Source organism: Seriola lalandi, unplaced genomic scaffold (genome assembly GCF_002814215.2).
Source record: "Seriola lalandi dorsalis isolate HSWRI2012SDOR001 ecotype SW California unplaced genomic scaffold, Sedor1 jcf7180002054357, whole genome shotgun sequence".
NCBI classification, from domain to species: domain Eukaryota; kingdom Metazoa; phylum Chordata; class Actinopteri; order Carangiformes; family Carangidae; genus Seriola; species Seriola lalandi.
The window spans coordinates 450,373-475,301 of record NW_019524910.1 but is presented as its reverse complement, the minus strand read 5'-3'; the positions used below and the strand labels follow the sequence as shown (position 1 = coordinate 475,301).

Genomic DNA, 24,929 nt, shown 5'->3' with positions numbered 1-24,929 from the left:
TGGGAATACATAATTGAGTATAAGCTAAATAATGGAAAGTTGAATTTACCATTTATTTGTCACAGTACTCATTCAGTTATTAATGTATATTTCATTTTATCCATCTCCGTCCAAATCTCTAAGTTATCTCACATTTCACATTTTTTGTTGTTGCTTATGATAATGAGAGTTGATTGATTGCTGAAGGTGCATGTCTAATATCAGGGGTTGATAAAAATAGTAGTAATGAAACTAACTGCGTTAATTAATAATTCATAATAATAATAAAAAGAAGGTGCTGAATTGTTAAATATGTGTTGGGACCAAGAAAAAAGGAAAAGCAACAATTCTTGGAGGTAAATTTAGAAAAAGAACAGAGTGTTATGTGTTCACTGCTTCTTTTGATTCATCAGATAGCAGGTTATTGACATTTGTCTCCGCTGAGATTCCATACAATACCATAAAGTGTGCTGTAAACTTAGTTTAAGAGGGGACAAATGGAGAAAATCTAGATTTCTAGGATCATTGATCATTAGACTCTGTATAACCTCCTTCTGAAATAGGAGTCTTAACCACTACATGTCTCCAGGGAGCTCTGTCTTTTTTCTTTAACCTAAATATTCCCATTACAGTCACGTAAATGACTGAAGGACTATAAATCACTAGTGGCTCACAGGCCAGAAAAGGTCCTTGTGCAAATATTTTTTTTGCCTCAGCCCACAAAACCCATCAATATGAATTGAAGGCTGCAGGGGTAACTAGAAGTGAATTAATCTTTTTTAGACCCTTTACCCAAGTGTTTTTGCTCACCATGGGACCTGAATGTGGTGGTATGATGGCTCAGTGATTCACATTATCGCCTCGCAGCAACAAGGTCTATTAGCAAACCTGCTGCATGTTCTCTCTGTGTCTGTGTGGTTTCCTCAGGGAGCTCTGGTTTCCTCCTACAAACCGTACATGCAGTGGAATGGAGACTCTAGATTGAATGCGTTGTCTGTTTATTTGTGTATATAGACACATATATGTCCTGTAAATGTATACAGTACATCCTGTGATGGACTGGCGAGCTCTCCGGAATGAACTCTGACTCTTGGCCAATGCATTATGGGAATGGCCCCAGCCCCTTGAAGTAGTAGTTTGTGAGACTTGGGTTTATAACAGAACACTGTCACAGATTTAATTTACAATGCTGTTTTAATTTAAGCCAAAAAGGAAGCTAAGACCCACCTATTCCTGCACGACTAGTACCTGTAATATGCTGAGAACTTGCACTCGATGAATGGCCCCTATGTTATAACTTTTTGGAAACAGAAGAATAATCTGACCTACATTTACTCTTTGACAGGAGTACAGTGTGTCGAAACAATTCTAATGTGACTTATTGTTACCAGATGACAAGAAAGCAGTACTTTGTTCACAGACACCGGATAAAGTTAAAGTGAAAATGATTGATGACTTTGAAAAGTGCCCATGATGTTGAATATGTTTAAAGCCAGACTTTGTTTCAGTCTATTATTTTTGTTGTTAGCTGGTCAAACCCCTTATGAAATATCTAAAATGAAACATCTGTTGTTTGCATCCATTTCACTTCCTTTTAAATCCTTATAAAAATCATTTCTGTGCACAAATATACCTTATAGATAGAAAACATTTGGCACAATTTAAACATTTGATGAGCCAGTCCAAGCAGCCTTATTGCACAAGTCTTTGTCAAGGCTTTCTATCACTGATATTTCCCTTTTTAGATGAAGCACTGTCACATGATGTATGTATATCTTGCCTGTAAGAATAGGTTAAGGTTTCTCACCTGTTTCTCAGTACATTTTACCTGTGCCTCCTCTTGACCTTGTTCGCCAGGAAGTCGCTGCCCTAATTGTATTTGTGCTGTAGTTACTGCAGTATCATCCATTGACCGGGAGCATGAATATCCATGCACATCATTGATAATATGCAAGTTCTGGTCATTACATCCATCAAAAACTGCTACTTTTTCCATTAGTATTTTTATTTTGTTCAGGACACCTTAGCTGGAGCCCCTGCTCCGGAAAAAAAGAGGAACACCTTTGTTGCTGATATATTAAGTCTGAGCTATGGTAAGTGCTTGTGCCTTTAAGTGAAGAGAGGTTTTTTTATACAGCATTTATATACAGCGTCTATACATACAACATTCACACCAACATGGGTGCTGTGGGCATGCCAGTCCACATGCACCCTCCAATTTTTCTTTACTCTTGAAAAAAAACAAAAAGAAAAGAAATAAAGGGCAGGGAAACAATGAGACATACATACACGCATTAACAAGAGATTCCAGAAAGCACCAGGTTCAAGTTGAAAGGAAAAAAATAAGAGCATGCATATAAATCTTTGGGAATGGCTTCTGTTTAAAACATACATGGTTTATTCTACATTTTTTAGAAGCTATTTTCACCTTGTTTTTTTTTTTGTTTTTTTTTTAACAGAACAACATACATGAGGAGAGAAACAGGGGATGGAATGTGATGAAGAAAAACTAAATCAACACTGAAGTAAGCACAAGAAATCACAATGTGATAGAAGTCACGTTGCTTTTATCTCTACTTGAATTGAATACAATACAAATAGAAGTTCAGAGTTCTTTTATGGAGTGCAGCGTGGTAATGTTACACTCTGAATGCTATTCCTAGTACACAGGTAATATCTAGTACATTCTAGTATACCAGTTGTTAAAGGTATTGTGAAACACAAGTTAACCCCTTGCTGCCTGCTCTACAGGCCAGCTTTCTCATAAGTCATACAATGGATAATGGGATTTATAACATTTGCCACTGAGTGAGATTTCAAATCTTTTTGGTTAGGGTTCACCTCTGAATTTCGATTTGTCCACTGAATGAATTGCACATATTATACACAATAATATGTTACAGTATGAATGTGAGAATGTATTTGCAATGTTAATGCTTTCTAAACTGGTCCTATGAATGATGTGCTGTGTGTGAGAGCATCACCATAGTATGCTGGTGTTTGCTGTAAGCTGTGTGTACTACTGTTGCACCAATGTCGAAGCTAAATAATGAAAATGATATGTTGTGTTTGAGGTCCATGTCCACGGAAGTTTTGAAATGTGTGCGTGGATTAATGACATCATCATTTGTGGGGAGGCAGTGTTGGTAAGGGGGGGTCAGTGTTTGGTGGGGGTGGCTGTGGTCAAACACGCACGCTTACAAAACTTTCACACACTCATTTACAAACACACACTTCCTTGCAGAGGTGCGCAGGACTCTCTACTTCTTCCTGTAGTTGCCGAGCTGGATGGCGGAGCGGTCGAAGACGCAGCGGAAGGTGATCGGCTGAACTTCCCAGTAAGGCACGGGGTTGCTGAACAGGCTGATGCCAGAGTACATGGCCTTCTTGGTGTTGAAGCCAGGAGGACAGAAGTCCTCTGTTCCCACAGCAGCAATCTTGTTGACATGGAGGTAGACCACCTAGAGAAGGGATTAAAATAATGACAACCTTCGGTCACTGACTAGGACGTGGATGGCAATAATTTAGATTTTCCAAAATAAAGCAGATAAAGAGGATAATAATAAGTCACCAAATGAATAATAACAGTTCAAGGAAGCCAAATAGAGTTTTTTTTCTCTTCAGCATGTTTAACTAAAAACAGTAAAGAAACTTCCTGTATGGTCATACTTCAAATTACCAAAGAGATGATGCTGCTTGATGCTTGAGAACAAGCATGATTTTACATGCACAGGAAAAACAGAAGGGCATAAAAAGTATATGAACATGAGAGCGGCTGAAAACATCATGCAGCACTGAGGGTGAAGAGAAAGATGCTAGAAATAAGAACAGAAGGAGGGAATTGCCACAAACTCACTGAGACAGACAATATAAGGCTAATTATAGATCCAAAAACACCAAACTATACATGGAGGAAGATCATAATGAATTACAACTGGCAAAATATTAAAGAGAGCAGGTAAGAAACAAAAAGATGATCAGAATATGAAAAAAGCACGAAAACTAAACATATCATAAAGTCCATTTGGATATGTAGTTCCTAAAATAAAAACCATGCTGAGCACTTGCTTTCTCTTTGAGGAGGTTTGACATTCTACTGTAATTGTGATAATTTAGTTACATTTTAGATTAGTTTATTATTATATAGTTTTCATATAATACATCTGAAATTGAAAGTGCTGGTTGTTATATTAAAATATTCTCATATTAACACTGTGTCTTTTTGGGTAACCAGACACTATTACTACAGTGTCCCAGTCTGTACTGGGAGAAACTTCAGTGTAGAAGAAACTGTACACAACATTTCTCCAAACTTTAAACTGAGTCCTTTCTCTCCACAGTCTGGTTTGTTATGTCTGCTGAGGACAATGTCATTAAAACTGGGGTGCTCACAAATATATGATCCCAACCTACTACAGCAATTACCCCAAACTGCTTTATGGGTATGGGATCGATGCAGCAGTTGCTGAGGCTTGAGAAGCCTAATGACATGATGAAATAAACTGAAGCAAAGCTCAAGCTGAAGAGCCTGGAATCAGGCCTGTTTACACTCCCCCCTACCGCCAAAAATATGTAATACTATAGTATGACAGGCTACTAACACTTTACTTAATAAACAAACTAAATGAATCCATGTGACTTTTGTTATGAAAGCCTTGGTTGACTTCTAATCGGGCAGTGTGATCCCAAACAAACCAAATGCAAAAATGCAACAAAAGAAACTTTTCCAGTATGGTTTAGATCAGAGAAAATGAGCTGTTTATGATCACACCATAAGAAAATAAGTAACATAACTATAAGCTTCAAGCAGAGTTAATTTGCTGGAACTAAATGGTTGCAATAACAATCTTCCTGTGATCATGTTGTGTATTCAAAACTGGATCAATAGCACTGACATATACAAGCACTGTACCTGGATGTACTTATGGTCGGGCAGGCCAGGAGGAACGCCGGTCAGAGCGTTGTTGTCGAGATGCAGCTCTCGCAGGTGGGGGACGTTAGCCAGTGTGCCGTTTTCCACAGAGCTGATCTCATTGTAGCTCAGACCCAGTCTGCAAGAAAAAACAGCAAGTAGATGAGGCACTGAAATGTGCAAATGTGCAGAAGAACAAAGACACAAGAGCACAAAGTGCATGAGCGCAGAAACTGAAATAGTTACATCAGTGTTTAGCCTACTGCCAAAATTATAGCCAGTGAAATAGTAAAAAAAATGGAACAAAATATCAACATACTCTACTCATGCTGCAACAAAGCTCTCTTTGTTCGAGCTTGGTATGTCATCGTTGGCACAATCTGAGCAGTGTTACGAATTTAATGAGCAAACCAGTTATTTTGATTATCCAAAACTACTGTTTAGGTCTTAGGTTTTGTTCTTTAGTAAATCAGATGGATGGTAATGCCAGAGCTAGCATTTCAAGTAAAATTCATACATGTCAAACCAAAGACTAAAAACAAGAGACAGCATTAAAAAATCTGTGCAATAGCAATGCATGTTTTCATTTTTCCAAAGGGGAGTTTTAAAGCAAGACTATGTAACTTTTGAAAGATTGAATAATGCTATGTTCCTATTACAAATGAAAAGCTGAATTCAATAACAATAAAATGCAACTTGCTTAGTAACAACTTGGTCTTGTATGAGTGGGCAAAGTAGGCAAAGTCAGCTAACCTAGCCAACTGTAAGAAATCAAGTTACATAGTTTAGCTTTAAAACTTAAAGTCAAAAAGAAATGGTAAGGCTATTGTGGATTGATGTTTTATAGAAGAGTGGTAAGTTTCAGTACTTAGCCAGGTTCCTCAGGCCTTTGAGGCTGTCGGCTGTCACCTTGGTGATCTTGTTTCCATCCAGGTGGAGCTCAGAGAGAGAGCTAGGCAGACCTGACAAGACAATCCAAAGACAAGGATTACAATCTAAGTAACTAAGTGATGACTCAAGACATATACCTCCGTACCTTGGGGGCTTATATGACATTATGAAACCACTTTTACATAGAAAGTGATAGTTACCAAGGAGTGGCTATTTCCAAGTCTGTCAAACCAAATTATTTTTCAAAGGCTTCTCATTACATGTATCATTTCACTAAATACACCTCACATGTTCCCACCATGAGATGGGGTAGTTTTGAATTACTATGCAGTACAGTTTGTGTGTTTTTTCACTTTGAGCCCATTGTTTGACTGTAGACTTAAATCCAACCGTGCATTCTTTTGATAGAAGATGGTTATTTTTGGCTGAGCCTGACTGGATAAAACTCAGATTAAGCCAAATCCCTTAATTTAGGATATATTTGTGGAAAAAGATATCAGTACTGTACCTTTGGGGATCTCTGTGATGTTAGTGTCTGCAATACGAATGTAAGAGACCCTTTTCAGGTCAGCAAAAGCACCGGCTTCAATTCCGGCGCTCTTCAGAGGGTTGGACCCAAGCTCTGGAAAAAAAAAAGAGAGAAGAATGAATAGACCCCAGTAAGAAAGAAAGAGAACATCAGTAGTGGATAACGCCTATGAAGTTAATTCCCCTCCTGGTGTGTTACGGGAACATAGAGCTGAGTCATGAGTAAACAAAGTCTTGGGCAAGAGAATGGCGTGTGTTTGCAATGCGGCCTCGCTCCATGCCAGATTCCCCGATTTGTCATGGTGGGATCATAATTCTCAAATCATTGAATTGTTAGGTGACTGAATCCACATTTTCTGCTTTAGCAATGTCAGAGTGACACTTTTTAATTTGTGGAACGGAAAGTTTTACAAGTGAGAGATAAACTGTGCAGTGTAAATCTGGTTTCAGCAGTCAAACTTTCAGTCAAACTTTAGCTCAGTTTACAAGAGCCTTTTTTTTCCAAATGAAAATGAATCCCATTGACCATTCCCATGCATGTGTCTTTTCCTTGTTAACTTACTGTATGGTTCGGTTCACATACTCCACAGTAAAGGCCTTTACATGCGTGTTACAGCTGTTGAGGTTGCACCATGTGACCTGGTAAAGTTGTATGTTCACATACCCTTACTTTCACCGTTTGAGTGGTTCCATTGTGTGTCTTGCAAAATATGCAGCATGAAAGTATCTCTGCTGTGTTTTTCAGTGAATCTTAGTGGCACAAAGAGGTCAACTTATTTGTAGAGCACTCTGAAAACACTGAACAAAGGCTGAAAGTCCAAGCTCTGTAAAAGCTTTTCCAATGAAAGTTCTGTATGTAGCCCCATCTGTTACCTCGACGTAGGACTCTGTGCCTCTATTCAAGCAAATAGTTCCAGGAAATAGGGAGCCCCAAGTCAAAATGAAAGACTACAAATTAGATCTTCATGCACATTCTAAATAAAAAAAGCTGCGGGCTAAAAATGGAGTAAACTATACGAAACAAACAAACGTCTCGGACACTGCAGGGCTCCAATTTTCACTTAATTATTGCACCACGAACCTGGTGATGTTTCAAGCACCACTGCTCTTTATCAGACAGGTCTGATTTTTTGATCCGGGTTTATAGTGCAATAAATAAGTGAAAATTGGAGCCCTGTAGTGTGTGAGCGCTTTGTTTGTTTCTTAAAATTAAAGATGCAATTTTTGCTAATGAAACTGAGTCATTGTGTTGTTCTCTTTAATATACTGTTGCTCAACTTGAATGTTTCCCGACTGTTGCAAAGGAGACATACAGAGGCGGAGAGAGACTGAAAATGTCTGAGCAGGGACATTTTGTTCTGAGGAATTAATGGCCCAAAAACTAAATTTAGACCCTGCATCTTATGGTTGAAACACAGGTAGAGTTCCTAAAAAGGTTCCTGCCTCCCAGGTAAAACTATTGTGATGGAAACAAATAATGCAATTCAATCAGACGGCCTTGCCTGAACCAACCTAAGAGACAAAACAATCCAAAAGTTATTTTTTTACCTATTTTTCAGCAGCAGGTTACATCTTCAGAGGCATCAATGTGTTACATCTTTAAAATTGACAATACTTAATTCAATATTTGCACAGACTTCCCCAGAGAAAGGAACTCTTATTGTTGTGATGCTACTGAAAAACTCACTACAGTCACTACTGTTGCCATCCACAAAATCACAGACGTACCTCGGAAGATGTGACCTATTCCTGGAAAACATGTGCTATCCTCCGTAACTCCTCTTCAAACTACTTGTGCTGTCCAAATAAATATCCCCATTCACAAACATATCAAGTGTTTTGCATTTCATACCCATGACGATGACATGGGACATGCCCTGAAAGGAGGCCTTCTTGATCTTGGTGATCTCATTCTCGTGGATGCGCAGCTCCTGCAGGCTCTTGGGCATGTTGGCTGGCATGTCCTTCAGCACGTTCTTAGACAGGTAGAGGCGCTGCAGCTTGGTCAGAGGGCTGAGGGCCTTGGCATGGATGATGGTGATTTTGTTGTTCACCAGGATCAGAGCCTATAAGGAGGAATATCAGGGAGATGAGATACTCGTGTTTAATATCTTAATAAAGTAGAGCTTTTACCACTGTCTCCACGGCGTTCTGGGTTAGTGAAAATGCTGCAGCAAAAGATAAATTCAAGGGATTCATTCTGGCACGAAACATTTAATGCATCAGTGAAGTAAAGTCAAAACTAATGGTATTAGTTTACAGCCGTTTTTCTCAAATCCAGTCTGTTCTTCTTTAAATTCACATTATTATGGAATTTGAACTTTATTTGAAACTCTACACGTTAGTGGTTTTCACTGCTCCCCCGCTCAGAAACATTCATTGCTACAAATGCACCATGGGACTGAAAAAAAGAAGAAATCTGTACTTTCCAGATGAGACTCAACAAAAACACGACGCTCAGCGCTCAGCAGCTGTTAGATTATCCAACCTGGTGCCTGCTCCGACAAGATGGAGAGCCAACTTCAAAACCGCTATGAGTTATCCCCAGTGCATTTTCAGAGGAATCTCACTGCTGGTCCACTCTTGTGCAAGCGGACATGAGTCAATGTGAGGTATGAAGTCCAGTCCCCTTGAGAGGCCATTTACATTGGAGTGGAAACAGCTATGGCCGTCAGACAGAGGTATTTATTGCCAGCAAGAAAGCTACAGAGTGTGTGCTGAGAGGTGTGAGGCTGTGAGACTGTAAGGCCTACGGGTGAATAGTTTCCATACACCTGGTGACTGTTCTGTATGGTAAAGGTAATGTGAGGCCCCAATTACTTCTTGGTGAATGATTGAATTTTGCTCTGTGAGGCTGCAAATTGTTTGACAGTGTTTTGGCAGCGCACTTATCAAAGCTTGTTGATAACCGGTGTAACCTCTTCCCAACATCCTGGAACACTTTTGTTTTTTCTTTCTCTTTTTGCATCTGCACTTACAGCACAAATAAAATCCAACAAATGTTTCCCCATGGGGATCATCAGGTTTTCATACCGAAGAGGGGCTACGGTTAGTGTAACTGTTACATAAGAACACACATTACATAACTTATATAATACACAGCGAAAAGACATGAAGCTCTACAGATGGAAGTAAAATGTCTCTTACATGCAGTCCTTTGAGATTCTTGAAGTCGTTCTCCTTGATCTCAGTAATCTTGTTGTTCTGCAGGTCAAGCAGAGTGGTGTCATCAGGGATATCCCCAGGAACTGACTTCAGACCTGATGGTGAATTTTTAAGGAGACATTGTTTAATTAGATGTAGCCTTCTGTACGTGGGTTAACATCCAAACACAATAAATCCGCTGGAATGATGGATGATGAAAAGTTTGACGCGAGATGGTGACAGCCCTGGTTGAGGTGATGAGAGGTTAACCACACTCTGACCTCAACAGGAAATGGATACAAAGTGGTTACCTCTTAGTTGGAGTCTCTGACAGTCAGTTTCTATCTGACTGTTTGTTAACAGTGGCAGATTCGACAAATCACATCCATTTTGAAAACAATGGATGTTTGATTAAACACAGAAGTAAACAAAATCAGAAAATTCATTTCTAGCCAGCGACTGTGTATTTTTGCAGCTTAAACAGTAGCTACACTTGATTTTATCAGCTATAGCTAGCTAGTGTAAACTCAACCCAAATCTGTGAGTTGTATCTCCAGCTTTCTTTTTAATGTTTCCAGCTGAATCATTTTAACATGAGAGCCCCGTGAAATTGTCTTAAATATACACACAATAGTTGCATTCGTAATATAATGCTAAAATACTAAAGTTACACGCTTCAGGCAAAAAGTCAGCAGTTATGGTGACTAAGCTAATGACTATACAATCACTGTTTGCGGGCAGGGTTTAGTGAATGTAGAGATTGTAAATCAAGTCTAGTGAATGTTATGTCTCATTAAGTTTCTTACGAGCAGTTGGGTTCTGCATGAACTCAAACATTTCTGCCAGTTAAAAGTTAAAACAGTTTCACTTGAGCGATTTATGCATTTGTGTTTTCATCCTTGCTTTTCTCACAAGTTTGAAGTGGGTAAGCCTGCATTGGAAAAAGGTGATGTCACATATTTCCATGCACTAATCAGAGTTTAAACTGATGACAGTTGTTTGGTTGTTTGCTTTTGCTGCTGGCGTTATCAATCCAACCGGATCCCACCACACCCACACGGTCCTGATTAAGCAGATTATCTAACTTTATGAGTGTTAAACTCTTTATAGTAACTAAGGGTGTTTTTTTTCTGAACTTAAAATAAAAAGTTAATGTTATAGAGAAGCACTGTAGATTTCTGAAGCACTTACAAACTGTTATGGCCTGCACATACTGAAAAAGAGAGAATCAAATCTGGAGGAGCAGGACACAGTAATGGGGTTTACAGTAGCGACACTCTGAAATAACAAGGTCTGCTTTGTCAACGTAGCACGCTACATAAAGTCTCAATGATAGGGACTTGTGCAGTGGGTTTTATGGTGACATTCCAAAGGGACCAAATAACTATTTGATGTGCTCTGAGGCACACATGGTGGAAATGGACCTTAAAACAAATTTCCTTTGGAGTAAGTAAGCGACTGCATACCTGGACACTGAGCTCACACTAAGCCGTTTTGCTTGGACTATAGTTTGGCAAGTCATGTGACATAGAAAGACTATTTGGTTGAGTGGACTGTTTAAAAAAAAAAACTGAGCGTAGACAGCTGGGAGTTATTGTGTATGCCCTTATGCATCCGTGGCTACACAAAAAATACACGGAGATTCATAATGTGCAGTTTACATTTCAGAGGAAGAGGCGTAGAATAAACTGTTTAACAAAGAAGCTTACACTCCGTATCTCCAGTCTATATACGTATGTCTCTGTCCTAAAAGCTTGTGACGACTCCCGTTCAGCTCACCCAAACATTACTTCCAGCTAGGTTTGCTTTTCTGTCAGCTTTTCCAACTCGGCAGTGGATGACCCACAAACCATCACAGCTGTTTGTGGTCACCACCATCATTACAGCACCACACTGCTTACCTCTACAGTTGCACACACATTCTGTTTTATTGTTATTCTCTCATCGTCAGACTGTCTCGGCCTTTATAGCTTCAATGTTGCGTATTCCTTTTTCAATTAGTATTACATTTTTATGGAAATGCAAAACCAAAATAGCTGGGAAACCCTTTAACAGACTTTTTCTAGCCACTGTACAGTATAAATTAGTCTAGTGTGTGTAGCATCACTGAGAAGTTAAAGATATCATGATGTCAATAAGGGAAATGGTTTTCGATTTTTATGCAGCTTTCTCAAATAAAACCCGATTTGTGAAAAAAAAGGCTTAAAACCAATTTATCACACAGATTTTATGCCCTTATGTATCAGTTTCTAACATCACAAAAAGTGATCAGTAAAATAACATCTGTCATGAAAACAGCTCACAAATGCTTCCTGTGTGAAAATGGAGAAAAACTCAAGAATTCTACTCAAGAAAAACTCAATTTAAACACAGATAATTTCTGACTTTTTAAGATAAAAAGTGATTGACATCCAGCTTTTAAATGTACTCCTTTTTTCAAACAAATACTTGGTCATATGACACCAAACAATAAGTGGAACACTAAAAATCTGTGCAATGACGACATCAACATGAACAGACCAATCAGTATAAATGATCTGAATGTCATGTTTGGGTCAGCATCTCACTTTTCAGGTGATAGCCACTTGGCAGGAAATGAACCAGAGAACTGGGACTTTAAATCTCACCCCTACTATTATGATCACTATCTATCTCTCATTTTAAACAAAGTAATTGGGATATCAAGCGAATGATTGCTTTGGATTGGATTCATTTCAGCACTTCCAAGCATTAATGACAATGTTTGTGGTGTTTATTTTCTTGTCTGGCACTTGATCTGGTTGTCATCAATGGCCTGATTGCCTAATAGGTTAGAGTAAATTTGGAGTTTTTGGCAGGTCATTCGGAAGTGTGGGAATGTGACAGTGAATGTTACACAATCACTGAACATAAAATATATATTGTTTTTTTATTGAGGGAATATGGTGATTGTACAGATGGTAAGGGTGAAACGTTACACTTCTAACCGAGAACAAAAGGTTGTTGTTTTAGTCTGTCCATCAGCGAAAGCTCTTTCTAACAGAACTAGCAATGTAATCACAACTCATTTGAACCTTAGGCTAAATTTTCTCTCCTGAATGTTTTAGCTGTCAGCCTGCCAGCGGCAAACTCACTGAGGAAAATCCACATCTACAAAAGCTAAAGAGTGCTTTGGGATGGTGAGCAGACTCTCTCTGCTTTGCCCGGGCCTGTGTGTGTGCGTGTGCGTGCGTCCAAATATATACATGTGTTTATTCCTGTGTGTCTGAGTGTGTGTTTGTGTGCATGCCAGCAGGTCTGGGGAACAGATGGAGGCTTGGGGCCAACATTGCTGATGCAGAAGTTGAGAATCCAGCCATGGAGCTGCATCTCTGGGGAAAGTGCTGCTGCTGATGACTGGGGCCCCGGCTGGAGCGCTGATGTAATGGAACCAGTCTTTTCCTGGACAACACTCTCTCCAACTGTCTGCGTCTTTGACCGCCTGTCTATCGCTCTGACTCTTCAGCCACCTGTCCATCTGGGCCTCCGGTTATTCCTCACACTTTCTGCGATTGTTGCCCTGAATCTGTAACATATTTCACTTCACCGTCCCAACCCTAGCTGTCTTAAAGCTTACAAAAGGAAAGTGGTGATGAGCTGGTTATATCTGTCTTCTCCTCTTTAAAGATTATCCTTCTGGTTTGTCCATCTGTGTCACTCCCCCTCTCCTTCATCTGTCTCCTTGAAGCTTGTGCCCCTCCCTTTGCAAACAACAGCGGAGCCAAAAAACTATCAAACCCAACTGCGCTGCAAAGCAGTTTTATGTAATATATGAGAATAATTGAGGTCAGGGACTTTTCTGTGACAAAGTTTGTGAGATTACTAAAGTTCTTGTATATGCTATTGATCAGATTAGACAAACAGAAATGATAAACTCCAAACACTGTAGATGACAACTGAGTAAATTGTTGTGACTGTCCTGAAGCAAAGAGCTGACTAAGTAATTGTAGACTTTGTGAATGAGTGTTACATTGAAAAACAAGTTTAGGAACATTTGAGGAACTGGGATTTGTTCAGGACTTTCCAGGCTATCCTTTAATCTTCACTGTTGTATAAGAAAACAAGTTGCCCAGAGAGAGAAAATAATGTAACTGTTACAGGATGTGAAATAAGACCCACATCTGTGAGCATTTAACTTATCAACACTGGTGTCTTGTTCTCAGGGTGACTTCACAATAATGTGTAACATAATACACCCCTCGAATGACCCCGTGGGTTTGGGTGGATTGGTGGAGACACAATAAAAGTACAGTAAAACTAGTGCAGACACCCGTCTGACCTCAGCCTCTGACCCATCAGAGTGAGCTCAGTTGCTTGGAATCCAGGCCAGTACACTAAATGGAGGCGTGGATGAAGAAAATGGATGCGAACAAGAGGCTTGTGACTTTTTTTCTTGACTTTTTAATTCAAATTAAGTCACACTGATAAATTAGTACTTAGATCTGATAAAGCACACACACATTGTATGTGTCGCTAAACACCAGCAGCAAAGTTTTGAGGTTGTAATTTTACCATTGCTTGAAAAGTCTCTCCATTTTCTCAAATGTGAATTTGTTGCTTTTCTTAGTTTTATATGGTTGTGAGATTGAATAACTTGAAGTTTTAGACAAAACAAACAATCTAAAGACATTATTTTCTGACACAAGCAAAATGATTGATTCAACAAAATAATAATCAGAGTTCTTGCCCTAATATATTCAGGTAAGAATAACAATAGAAAAATACTGATATATACAAGAATATAATGTAGGACTATCTGTTCTTCCATTTATAAATACTGACTCGGGTTTTTGTAAAAATGTTACTTGATTTCTTTTCTTTTAGATATTTTGGATAGGCATGTGATGAGTATTGGAGACTGTAAATTCAAACATGTACTACAATAATACCTTCATACACATTTTCAAAAACACTGGTGCTTTATCTATCACTAAGGATACTGCCATCTGTTCCGTTGTATGATGAAAATAAGAGATTTCTTATAAGGTTAAATTTTTACCTTTGTTTCCAGTAATTACACCTTTGCCTCAGAATCAGTGTGGTTAATGATTCATTGATGCTATAATGCTGCACATTAAAACTTTAATTATAGGGATTAATAGTCTAAAAAGATGAGCGAGAATCCCACACATGTTGAGATAATGTGTTGGATCAGTTTTGTCTTTCTGTCATTTCACAGTAAAAGCCCCAAGTCTTTTATTCAAGATCACAGAAATATGCTTTTTATGAGGTATTAATCCTCTCCAATTATACGCTTGCGTGGAGTTTGATTTTAACCCTGTGTGACTGCCTCGCGGCCACTGTATGCTTTGGTATGCTCACCTGTAACCCTAAAGAGGATATGGGGGGGGGGGGATGGGATCACACACACAACCATCAACCATCAGTAGGTGTCTTGTCTTACCGAGGTCAGAGCACTGGATTACACGAAGGTGGCACTGGCATCTGAAGGGGCACTTGGGTCCAACCGGCATGGAAGGAAAGCTTATAGTTATAGTATCATCCACACCTGATCCCACCTCATCTTCCATCATGAAGTCTAGGAAGCCCGACTGGCGGAAGGGCAGAGCCCAGCAGGCAGTAACCAGGAGCAGAGAGAGACAGGCCGACCTCATGGTGCTGCTAGCAGGGAGCCTGGAGGACGAGAGGACACAGTTCAAAGGTTTGGGTGGATACACTTTGAAAACGGCCTGTCTATGATTACTTTTTAAATGACTCCGTATAACTATCTGTTTCTGATTTAATGTTATAATCGGAGGGAAAGTAGGCAAAGAGAAAATAGATTTTCAGCATGGCAGTGATTCAAACGCAGACGGACGGACGCTGTGTAAGAAAAAACTGGACAAGCCACACTGATTGAAGTCCAGAGAGGCAAAGGGCAAAGGTGAGAGGTGGAGGGTTGGGGGCTACAAGGTTAAACACTTGGGTGTAACAGTTTAGTGGGCTTGGCCAAATAAGCTATTTAACTGTGACGGTTTTTTTGCAGAAGGTGAAAGGTGAAAGAGGAAGGGTTAGTGCAAAAGCCAAATGAGAAAATTACACAATATTACTTTGTCAGAAAGGACAAGCCTTAGGGATAACTCATTCATGTTTTTCAAGAATAATGAACAAACAAAAACACACTACTACAAAAAAATTCACCTGTGGACATACAATATCTACTAAAACTGTGGTTCACAAGTTTTTCGTCAGATCCCATTCCATCTATCTAAACGATTTATCCTTTATTTTTTAGCTATTTCGTCCATTCAGCCTTTACTTTTAGCTAGCTAAAAGTTTCACTATTCCCTATTTCACTATCTATCCCTTTGTATTACTATTAGCTGTCCCTTTTAACCATTTTTTTTTTTTTTTTTTTTTGCTATTTCGCCCATTACATTTAGCTAACCATTTCACCATTTATCCATTTTTATTACATTTCAGTCATCTGTTTTAACCATCATCCATTATTTTTACCTAGCTACATCCATGGCCTTGACCATGCCTAAACCCAACCAATCCAACCAGCGAAGACGACGATCATTAGCCAATCAGAGGCAGTGTCGGGCGGGTCATGTCAACTCCAAGTTAGGATTCGTAAGTTTACAACCGGCTACTGTAGCATTGATAGCTAATTGAAGGAAAACGTCACAATGGAGGAAAAAGTATTTCAGATTGCAGATTCCATCCCCAAACAAGAGCTCTGTTTACAGAAGCTGAAAAACTCTCAGTTATGTCCATATCTGTGCCTGCCCATCTCTGTGGCCTCATCCGAGTGGGCCATCTGCACCTAGCATTGCGTGAAAACATGGATACGCAATACCATGACCCAGAAAAGACAAACTCACCTCTCCTTGATGCATGTCCACACTGACATTTTGAACTCATTGGACATCCATGCCCTTATGAGAGACTTCATTTCCGTAACACCTTATGTCAAGGCCACATTTGGATAATTATAACTACTGGAGCACCTGACCTGCAGCTCAAGGTAAGTTATTTGGTTTAAGCTGCCGCCGAGCAGTTTATTATTCAGTTGTCAATTACTTTTAACGTCACACCGACATACCTTTTGAAAAAAAAAAAAAAGGTATTCTCGTATGTGTTTTTGAATCTGCGTCGTTTATGAATTTGCGGCTTGTTTCTCCCAATGGAAATGTTTTCGGCCGTTGCCCTTGTCGGCCACCATAGTTAGTTACAATAGAAGCATTTATTTGATGGTGTAGTATTGTCAGCTGCCACCGAGCGGTTTGATATTCAGTTGTCAATTACTTTTAACATCACACTGCTATATCTTTGTTGAAAAAATGAAATGTTCATATCTGGATATCTTCTTGTGTGCCATGAGCAATGGGCTTTTGGATATGTGTATTGCAATGCCATGGCATTATTGTGCAATAGCATTTGCATTACTGGGTCTAGCATTGCATTACTAGGTGTTTTATACACCTGGCTGTTGTTGTTGTTATTGCTGCTGCTTTTTTGGTCTGTGTTGCAGTAGTATTGCCGTAGGCCTATGTTGTAATTGTATGGGTTGTATTGTATGGGTTGGGGTAAAATGCTGCTCCCACTACAGCAGTTAAAACATCTTATGGCAACCCTGGCTATATTCATTGCTTTTAGCTAACTATGTATTTAGCTGTAGTATCAGCTTTTTCTCTAGTAGGTTTCACACACTCTCAATCGTGGCATGTAGTGTTCAGATGTTACAACTGACAATATGCTAATATATTCTTAAATATATTAGTTATATTTCTTTAAATTGTAGCTTTAATTTTCTCCAGTCAGTTGAGCTAGTCTATCATCTACACACTGTGGAAACTGTAGAAGTACCCCAGGTTGAGAATTACTGTACTCAGATGCAGTAACGATTCCTTTTTTCTTTCAAAATGATGTTCCATATAATTCAGTTTTACAACAGAGGAAGAAACAGCGCTAGCTGCTGAATAAGTAACATCTGCATTAGCTTTTACAGTAATACACAGGGGATACACATGAGACATTTCATGGCTGCCACTGTAAACTGCTCTACTACATCTTCTACTCCAAAGTAATGAATCACAGTGATGATTTGTTTGCCAAGTACTTCATGGTGTCAGCGTGTGTCACAAAGTACAATAAAAGCAGAAGCAAGCATCCGGAGTCACTGGGAGAATCCTGCTTCCTTAGGCAGTTGTCTATTTCTAAACACAACCACAACCCAATTGATACATACACACACACTCTCTCTAACTTAAATCCAGTGCAGACTTCCACACAAACTCCCTGACCTTTTACATAGAGACGCACACACAAGTCTCAAAGACCTAGCAATCTGCTTGTCATGCATAAAGCCAAAAGTTGCTCCTTCCCTCTTGGTGCCACAATAATTGAAGGGCGGATTTGAGCCACAGCTGCTAACAAATGATTGGGGAGCAGCTGGTCTGCAGCAGACCTTGACCTGAACATCATGACCAGGATGATGAAACTGACCCAAAACCATCAGTCGGCCAGAGCTGAAAGTGTCCCTGGGCTGGTTTATATGGCCTGTGTGCATATGATGCTTATGTGCTGCATCTTTGTTTTACTTTATTTGTGTGAGTATTTTAATGTTTTGAGGCGTACTAAAGCAGGTGCACATGATGTATGTATAACTTTATAGGTGCACATAGTGTATGTGTGAAAAGCAATAAAAGCACTGTTAAATATTTTTGTGCACTGTGAGAATGAGAGAGAAACCAAAAGAGAGATGTGCTGATGCAGTGTTATCCAGGTTAGGGTTACATCAGGTCAAGGGGATCACGGCTGAGAATGACTCTCAACACAAGCTGTAATTATAGTCCTTGTCCACAAGACAGCCGCCGCTTTGACACACTGTACAGCCTCAGTCCAGTGGTTACAGTGCTTGCATACAGTATGAGCAAGCTTGAAATCATTTCTATTCAGAGGGGAATTGTGTTGGATGGGATATATCTGCCTCATAATGTTTCTCTTTTACTCTTGTTCTGTTGCTATGAAGTGGAAAAAGCCGAAAAACACTCAAAAGGGTGATTTCATAAGTCGGCACTTGGAGACGGGAATTGTGTCACATCAATGTTTAATGCAGTTTTTCCACTTGGAAACATGGAGTATGTACTGTAAGAGGAGGTGCTGAAACAAAGAGCCCTGGTCTGAACATACAATAGATCCAGAGGACATGTTGTTCTAGTCATCGACACACTGAGTAATCTTGGCTGTGTCAGGCTCTCTTATCTAAGCGCAGCTGAAAGCTCTATCCAACAAAAACCTTGTCTGCAGACTTGGCAGGAATGTTCTGCCGTCTTTTTGGATTTAAGGATGTAAACCACTCTTGGGTCAAATAGTGCTTGTGGATGCATTTGAAGGTTTATTTTATCCTGTTTAGATACCAGATGAGTTGGGTTTTTTGTTGTAGTGTGATGTCGTACGGATGTCGTGAACTCCTCACATCTGGCACATCTTGCAGGCTGAAACATCTACGGAGCCAGTGTACCAGCTCTGTTTGAAGGAACAGCAATGCACACAAAATAACAGAGGTTTCACCACAGATTACTGAACCTTATCTCCCTGCCTTGACCAATGGCCCAAAAGCACATAAACAGATATACATGCACATGTGCATTGTTACTGGATTTCAGGCAGCCCTCCATGTGTCCTGCCATCAATCCATCAACCTCTGTCTATAAACATCTCATCAGCTTTTAATGTGAGCCAGACAGGCAAGAAGAAGAAGAAGAAGGAGAGGGCAATTTTAGACTAAGCTCTGGGAGCGTTTAATGGTTGCATCTTTACTGCAAAGTCAAGAATTACTGCTACTCTGTGAGTCATAATCAGACCCAGGAGTTGTTGATGAGAATAAAACAAGATTTTGAAATAAAACCAAGAAGGAATACAAGAGATTTTCAGGGATTATTGTTTGTGACATTAACAAACAATTTGTAACTGCAGAGTAAAAGTGGTACTAATATAACTGAGTCTGGAGATTTTGGATTTGGAACTGGAGGGCTGTATATTATGGAAATATATGGCTTTGTATTGTAAGTAGAGCGGTGAAATAATGGGTACATGGTCATCCAAGGTTTGCCTGTGAACATAAAGGTCACTCTAAATTGAAAACACAGAACAAGTAATTACGCCCGAATGTTTTTGAACATATAAATTCAAGGCTACTAGCAGCTTTCCCAGCAGGGATGAACCTCTGAAGAAGATGCATGAGACAACCTGCTGTGCCCCAGGCATAGGTTCTTTCATTACCAGTGTGCTCAGATGTGCCCACAGGCCCTGCAGGATGGCCTGCCCTGCAGGATGGCCTGCTCTACGAGGATGCTCCCACCTCCATGTGCACATACAGACCTGAAGAATCTACTGAACACACGACACAGGCTCCTCAAACAACACACTTGTGTGTGTGTGTGTGTGTGTGTGTGTGCTCAATCCAGAGGGCTGTCAACACAGCATGCTGGAACATGACTTGACCATGTAAGCTGGTATCAGCTTTTCAAATCCCTTCAAAGAAGATGCAGCTTTCTGCTATGAGATAAAAGCCATTCACCTTATCATTTTCAGTTTCACAGAAGAATCCTAGTGATCACACCAAGCTGGAAATGAAACCCTGCTGTTACAAAAAGTTTCAGTTTTCTTCCCTGTAGCTTAGAAAATATGATCTGACTTAGTTTTTTTTTCCAACTGATGCACTTTTGAGATGAAACATATATTATACACATATTTTGTGGTGATGTAATGTTTGTAGCCTCACCATTGATGCAGTGGTTTTGATATTTGGCTATTAAGGATTTCGAACATGTAAAAAACATCTGTATTATTTGCGTGAATTCATGCAGGAATATTCACAAAGAGTAATTGCATTTAATGTGTAATTTCAGTGTGGCTTCATTCGAACATGGCCAGTATCACGTCGTAGCAAGATGAAAATGGGACAGGCTTTATTCATGAGAATTAGACTGACACTAATCAGTGCAAATGTGGCAGTAACTGGCACACAGTCAAGATTTCTAATGGACCTTTAAGAACCATGCAAGAAAAAAAAAGTCGTACTGTAAAAACCTTTAAACAAATGCAAAATGTGAGGCTCAAGGACAACAAAAGAGCTCATACTGAAGTAAAAAGAAGCTGCACTTCACAGTGTTGAAGAGACATCCGGTCTACAGTGTCTCACATACTTGAGCTGCAGTAAACACTGGAGGAGGATGCATCTGATGAGTTTGGCCATTTCAATTTTGACCAAATTCGGATACAGTAATGTTGAACAGGATTTGCATTAGGATGTTTGTGTACCTGGAGAGTTAGTCTGTAATGTAGCCATTCAGGCATTGGTGAATTGGGGAACATTCAGCTGCACTGAGGCAAACTCTGGTTCAAGGCTCTCCAAAGATTTTGAAAAGGCTTTGAATGATCAGCAGATGCCTGTTGAAGTGCTGCACATGAAACTATTGTAGGTAGAGAAAATATTTATCAAAAAATAATAAGCACAGGTGCCTGTGATAAGGTTTAGTCTGTATTTTCAAAAGATTTACAACCTACCATGTCCCAGAAAAGGACATGTGGTAAATGGTACACCAACCATCTCTATCTTTCATTTTTCGTGTCTCCGAAACCTGTGATTCATCAACCCATGTCAGACCAAGAAAAAAGGGGCGGAGGTTGACATTTCCTGCGGCGGCGGCATCCTTGTCAATTCTCCTGTCTCCCTCTTTTGTCTCATCTCTCTCTCTCTCTCGCTCTTCCCTCCTTCTACTTTCCCCCAAGGCTGGCCCCAGCATTACTAATGATTCCCAGACAGGAAGCAGAGCTCGCATGAGGGAGTAAAGTAATTTTCCCTCCTTTTGCTTTGTCACTTTCTCCTCTTTGTCGCAGCCTTTCATTGAAACTTTAGAGCCTAAAAAATCAATGAGGTACCAGAGGAACAATCACCACCTCAACCAAACTTAACAAATCATTCAAATGTCTGCAGCATGAAGGAAACAAATTTGAGCATTTCACCATAGTATTTCGATTTTAGTAATTCGAATAATGTTGCAATGAAGAAAAAAATACAAGGCAGACACCAATTACCATCCCACCCTGCACCCATCCGCTACCTCCCCCCTCCCATCTGACTCTCCACAGGCCTGCGTCTGACTCTGCAGAGTGTCTGTCAGCAATGAATCACTGGAAGGTATTTACAAGGCCACAGGACATTTAAAACACGTGTGGCCCTTTTAACCCATCAGCAAATGAATGTGAGCTCCCCTCCCACATGGTTGCAAAAACACATCTTCTCAGACTCATGCGCCTGATTGATGACAATGCTAAGATGTAAAAATTTGTGATTTTTATGAGCTCTTCCTTTGGCAGTGGTCTGAGGAGTCAGTGGTCATTATTTTCGCTAGATGTCTGATATATCGGGGGATTTCGTGAGTGAGAACATGTACATCTGAAAATATGCATAGACATAGCCAACAAACAACTTCAGAGCCAAAACATTCCTGTAATAGGAGTTTGGCCAAATCTGTCGTGTCTGGAAAATAGCCATCCATGCTCCCATGTCTGCCTGCATGGGAGGATTCTGACTTCAAGAATGCCGAAGACACTCCCTTTGCCCACTACAATCATAGTGTTCCCTTATGCAGCAAAAATAAAAAAGTGTCAGAGCCATAACCATTATTGAAAGATCAGTTTAAGTCTTTAAAGCATGCCTGATGTTTAGAGCCATAGCATGAGAAAGCCAGCAAGTGGTTAAACCACATTTCAGCTGTTCCATGAGAAGAGCTGTCAGCCTGCCATCAACCTCAGTCCCATTATCAACAGTCTGCGCTGCACAGACGTGGACGAACTGCCCAACCTTCTCTCCCTTTCTTCTCTTTCCATCTCCTCCCATTTTAAGCTCTTTCCTTCCATCCTCGGCTTCACTCCCATAGCTTATGGTATTCCTCTCTTTCTCTGTCTGACCCTAAAAACTTTGGCCAGAAAGATTGACATGTGGAACTTTCTGGTATTCCAGTGAGCGAAGGAGTGGAAAAAACGTTTATGGCTGATATCCATTCAATTCCATTGTTCTATTGCTCTTTTTTGACCCAGAGAGCTGAAGTCCAGATGGAAAAAATGAAGCCCCTTGAGTGCAAATCTGGGCCTTGTCTCCTCCAATGCTTCCGTTCACTCATTCCTGGTCCGAATGCTAAACATCTGCTCGGTTCAACTCAAAATTATGAACTAGTGATACTTTTATTGCTCTGAGTGTATTTTAGTTCAGTGCTTATGCTTCTTTTAGCCTTTATTCTATTCTGAGTTCCACTTTTCATTCTATTTCGTTTGTCTCAGTTTTTCCCTTGTTCAGTTTCCCTCCAGTCCACTCAATGCAATTCAGTGCAGATGAGCCTTATTAGTTTTTTTTTTCCCTGCTGGCAAAAAGGATGTAATGAGTTAGCTGGGAGTTGTGTGGTGGCTTGCCGGGAAGCCTTCAGACCTCTCTTTGATAGAGGAAGCTGTACCATTATGGGATTAATGGCTCTCTGCGTTGCCAGGTACAGCTTTTTTTCATCTCCTCTTCAAAGCCTCTCACTTTAAGTTGCCCCTAGCAATTTGGGTCCTGTTCTGCTCCTGTGAAAACACAGCAGCGCACGCCAAAGTGTGCAGAGAGAAGGTTCATATACTGAGAAGTAACAGAGCAGACAGATAAGAGATTGGGGTTAAAGCAGTCTGGTTGCAGTCTCAAATGAACTGCTGAAATGGAACATGTGAGGAACACCAGAAACAACTTTTCCAATCACAGTCTTGACAAGCAGTAATGGGCTGAATCAACACAAAGAAATCCACATTGTTGTTGCTTTTTTTTTTCTCTGCCCTCATTTCCTTGTAGACAACCCAAACGCCACAGGGAGAGAGAGAAAAAATAATGAAAGGAACAAATTAATGCAACAAAACATAATGTTTTCCCCTGATGTTGGCAAATGAAACAAAAAGAAGAACATTTTCTGCCTTCCCTTCTCTCAACAATTCTGATTCTAACACTCGTGGATCTAACTTGAAGAATGCACTTCTATATGGGTCACATCCAAACAATCAACAAATAAGTGTCCAAACACTGCCACAAAAAGACACATAAAGAAGAAAACTGAAAATGTAAACTGAATAAACTGCTGAAAATATCACATGGCACTCAGTGGTGGGTACTTTGGAGATTAATAGTGGGCCAGAAGAATAAGGCTTTTGGCAGAGGAGTGAGGTACCAGCATCAACAGCACCACCACACCCCCTTCCCTAGCCGCTGCTCTTTTCACTGAGCTGTATGCAGATTGGACTGGAAATGATTAAAGGTCTCTCATCACAAAGCCAAAAGTGCTGTGGGAACAAGACCTGGCAACATATCTGGAATATATACACAACACAAACACACACACACACACACACACACACACACACACACACACACACACAAAGCTGCAGAGAGAGGCAGAAGCAACATAATGTATGAAGATGTGAAACAAACTTACTCAATCCATTTTACCAAAAAGACAAATGTGCAAAAATAAACAGTCATTTCATAAAATAAAATGACATCATCAGCAAATAATGTGACTCTTACAAAATGGATAATATATTTTGTCATGCTTGCATTTATGCAGAAAGTCACAATCCAGTAAAAGCTGAGCCACCTTCTCAAAACTTCTCCCTCTCTAAAGATTTGTCCAAAGTGAAACCTAACTCCATATTCCTAACCTCATTTCACCCATTCATATCCCTACTTTTCTCCTCTCCCAGAGTTAAAGGATTAACCTACCTGTTCTCAGTGAAAGCAAGGCAAAGAGAGTAGAAATGGGCGAGATGAGCTTGACTCCCAAAATCCAGTCGAGTGGGGGGATGAGACTGTGGAGTGGCTGCGAGGGCCTATGGGGTAATTGGACTCGGAGCGCGTGCAGCCAAGATCAAGCAGGTGTGCTCTGTCACAACAAGGGGAGGAGAGAGAGAGAGAGAGGGCGAGAGAGGAAGAGAGACAGAGGAGAGAGAGGGGAGAGAGACAGAAGGAGGGAGGGGTCCGACCGCCGAGCTCCTCTCAGGACCGAAACAATTGGTGGAGAACTTCCCCCGTTCTCGCTGCGTGCTCCAAAAAACAGCTGGAAATGGAGAAGGGAGGAAGAAGAAGAAAAAAAAAAAAAAAAAAAAAACAAGAGGGAGAGAGAGTGCAGGAAAAAAGGAGACAGAGAGAGGGAACGAAGAGAGAAAAGAAGAAACAAGGAAAGAGAAGAAGAGAAAGAGGCAGTGATTCGGCTGGCAGACACCCTCACTGTGACATCTGGTAATGATAGGTCCTGTGTGGAGCTCAGCTGAGAACTCTGCACACAAACTCTCTCTTTCTCCTTCTTTCACGCTCTCTGTCATTCATCCTCATTCAGGCTCTACACCGACTACCCCCTGGAAAAAAAACAAAAAAAACACAGAACACACACACACACACACTTTTTTTGTCACTTTCTTAGTCCTTGTG

At 40.2% G+C, this 24,929-nt stretch overlaps 1 protein-coding gene across 1 annotated transcript; it reads right to left on the bottom strand.

Annotated features, from left to right (window-relative positions):
* Positions 1 to 1,963: 1,963 nt before the first annotated feature.
* On the bottom strand, positions 1,964 to 24,517 carry dcn (decorin). The gene is made up of 8 exons (XM_023408204.2): positions 24,225 to 24,517; positions 14,877 to 15,106; positions 9,458 to 9,570; positions 8,163 to 8,376; positions 6,291 to 6,404; positions 5,760 to 5,853; positions 4,892 to 5,030; positions 1,964 to 3,440 (listed from the first exon to the last, which is right to left on the bottom strand). Exons 2-8 carry the CDS (start codon positions 15,085 to 15,087, stop codon positions 3,240 to 3,242), a joined length of 1,086 nt encoding a protein of 361 aa, XP_023263972.1. The 5' UTR covers positions 15,088 to 15,106; positions 24,225 to 24,517; the 3' UTR covers positions 1,964 to 3,239.
* Between the last annotated feature and the right edge of the window lie 412 nt (positions 24,518 to 24,929).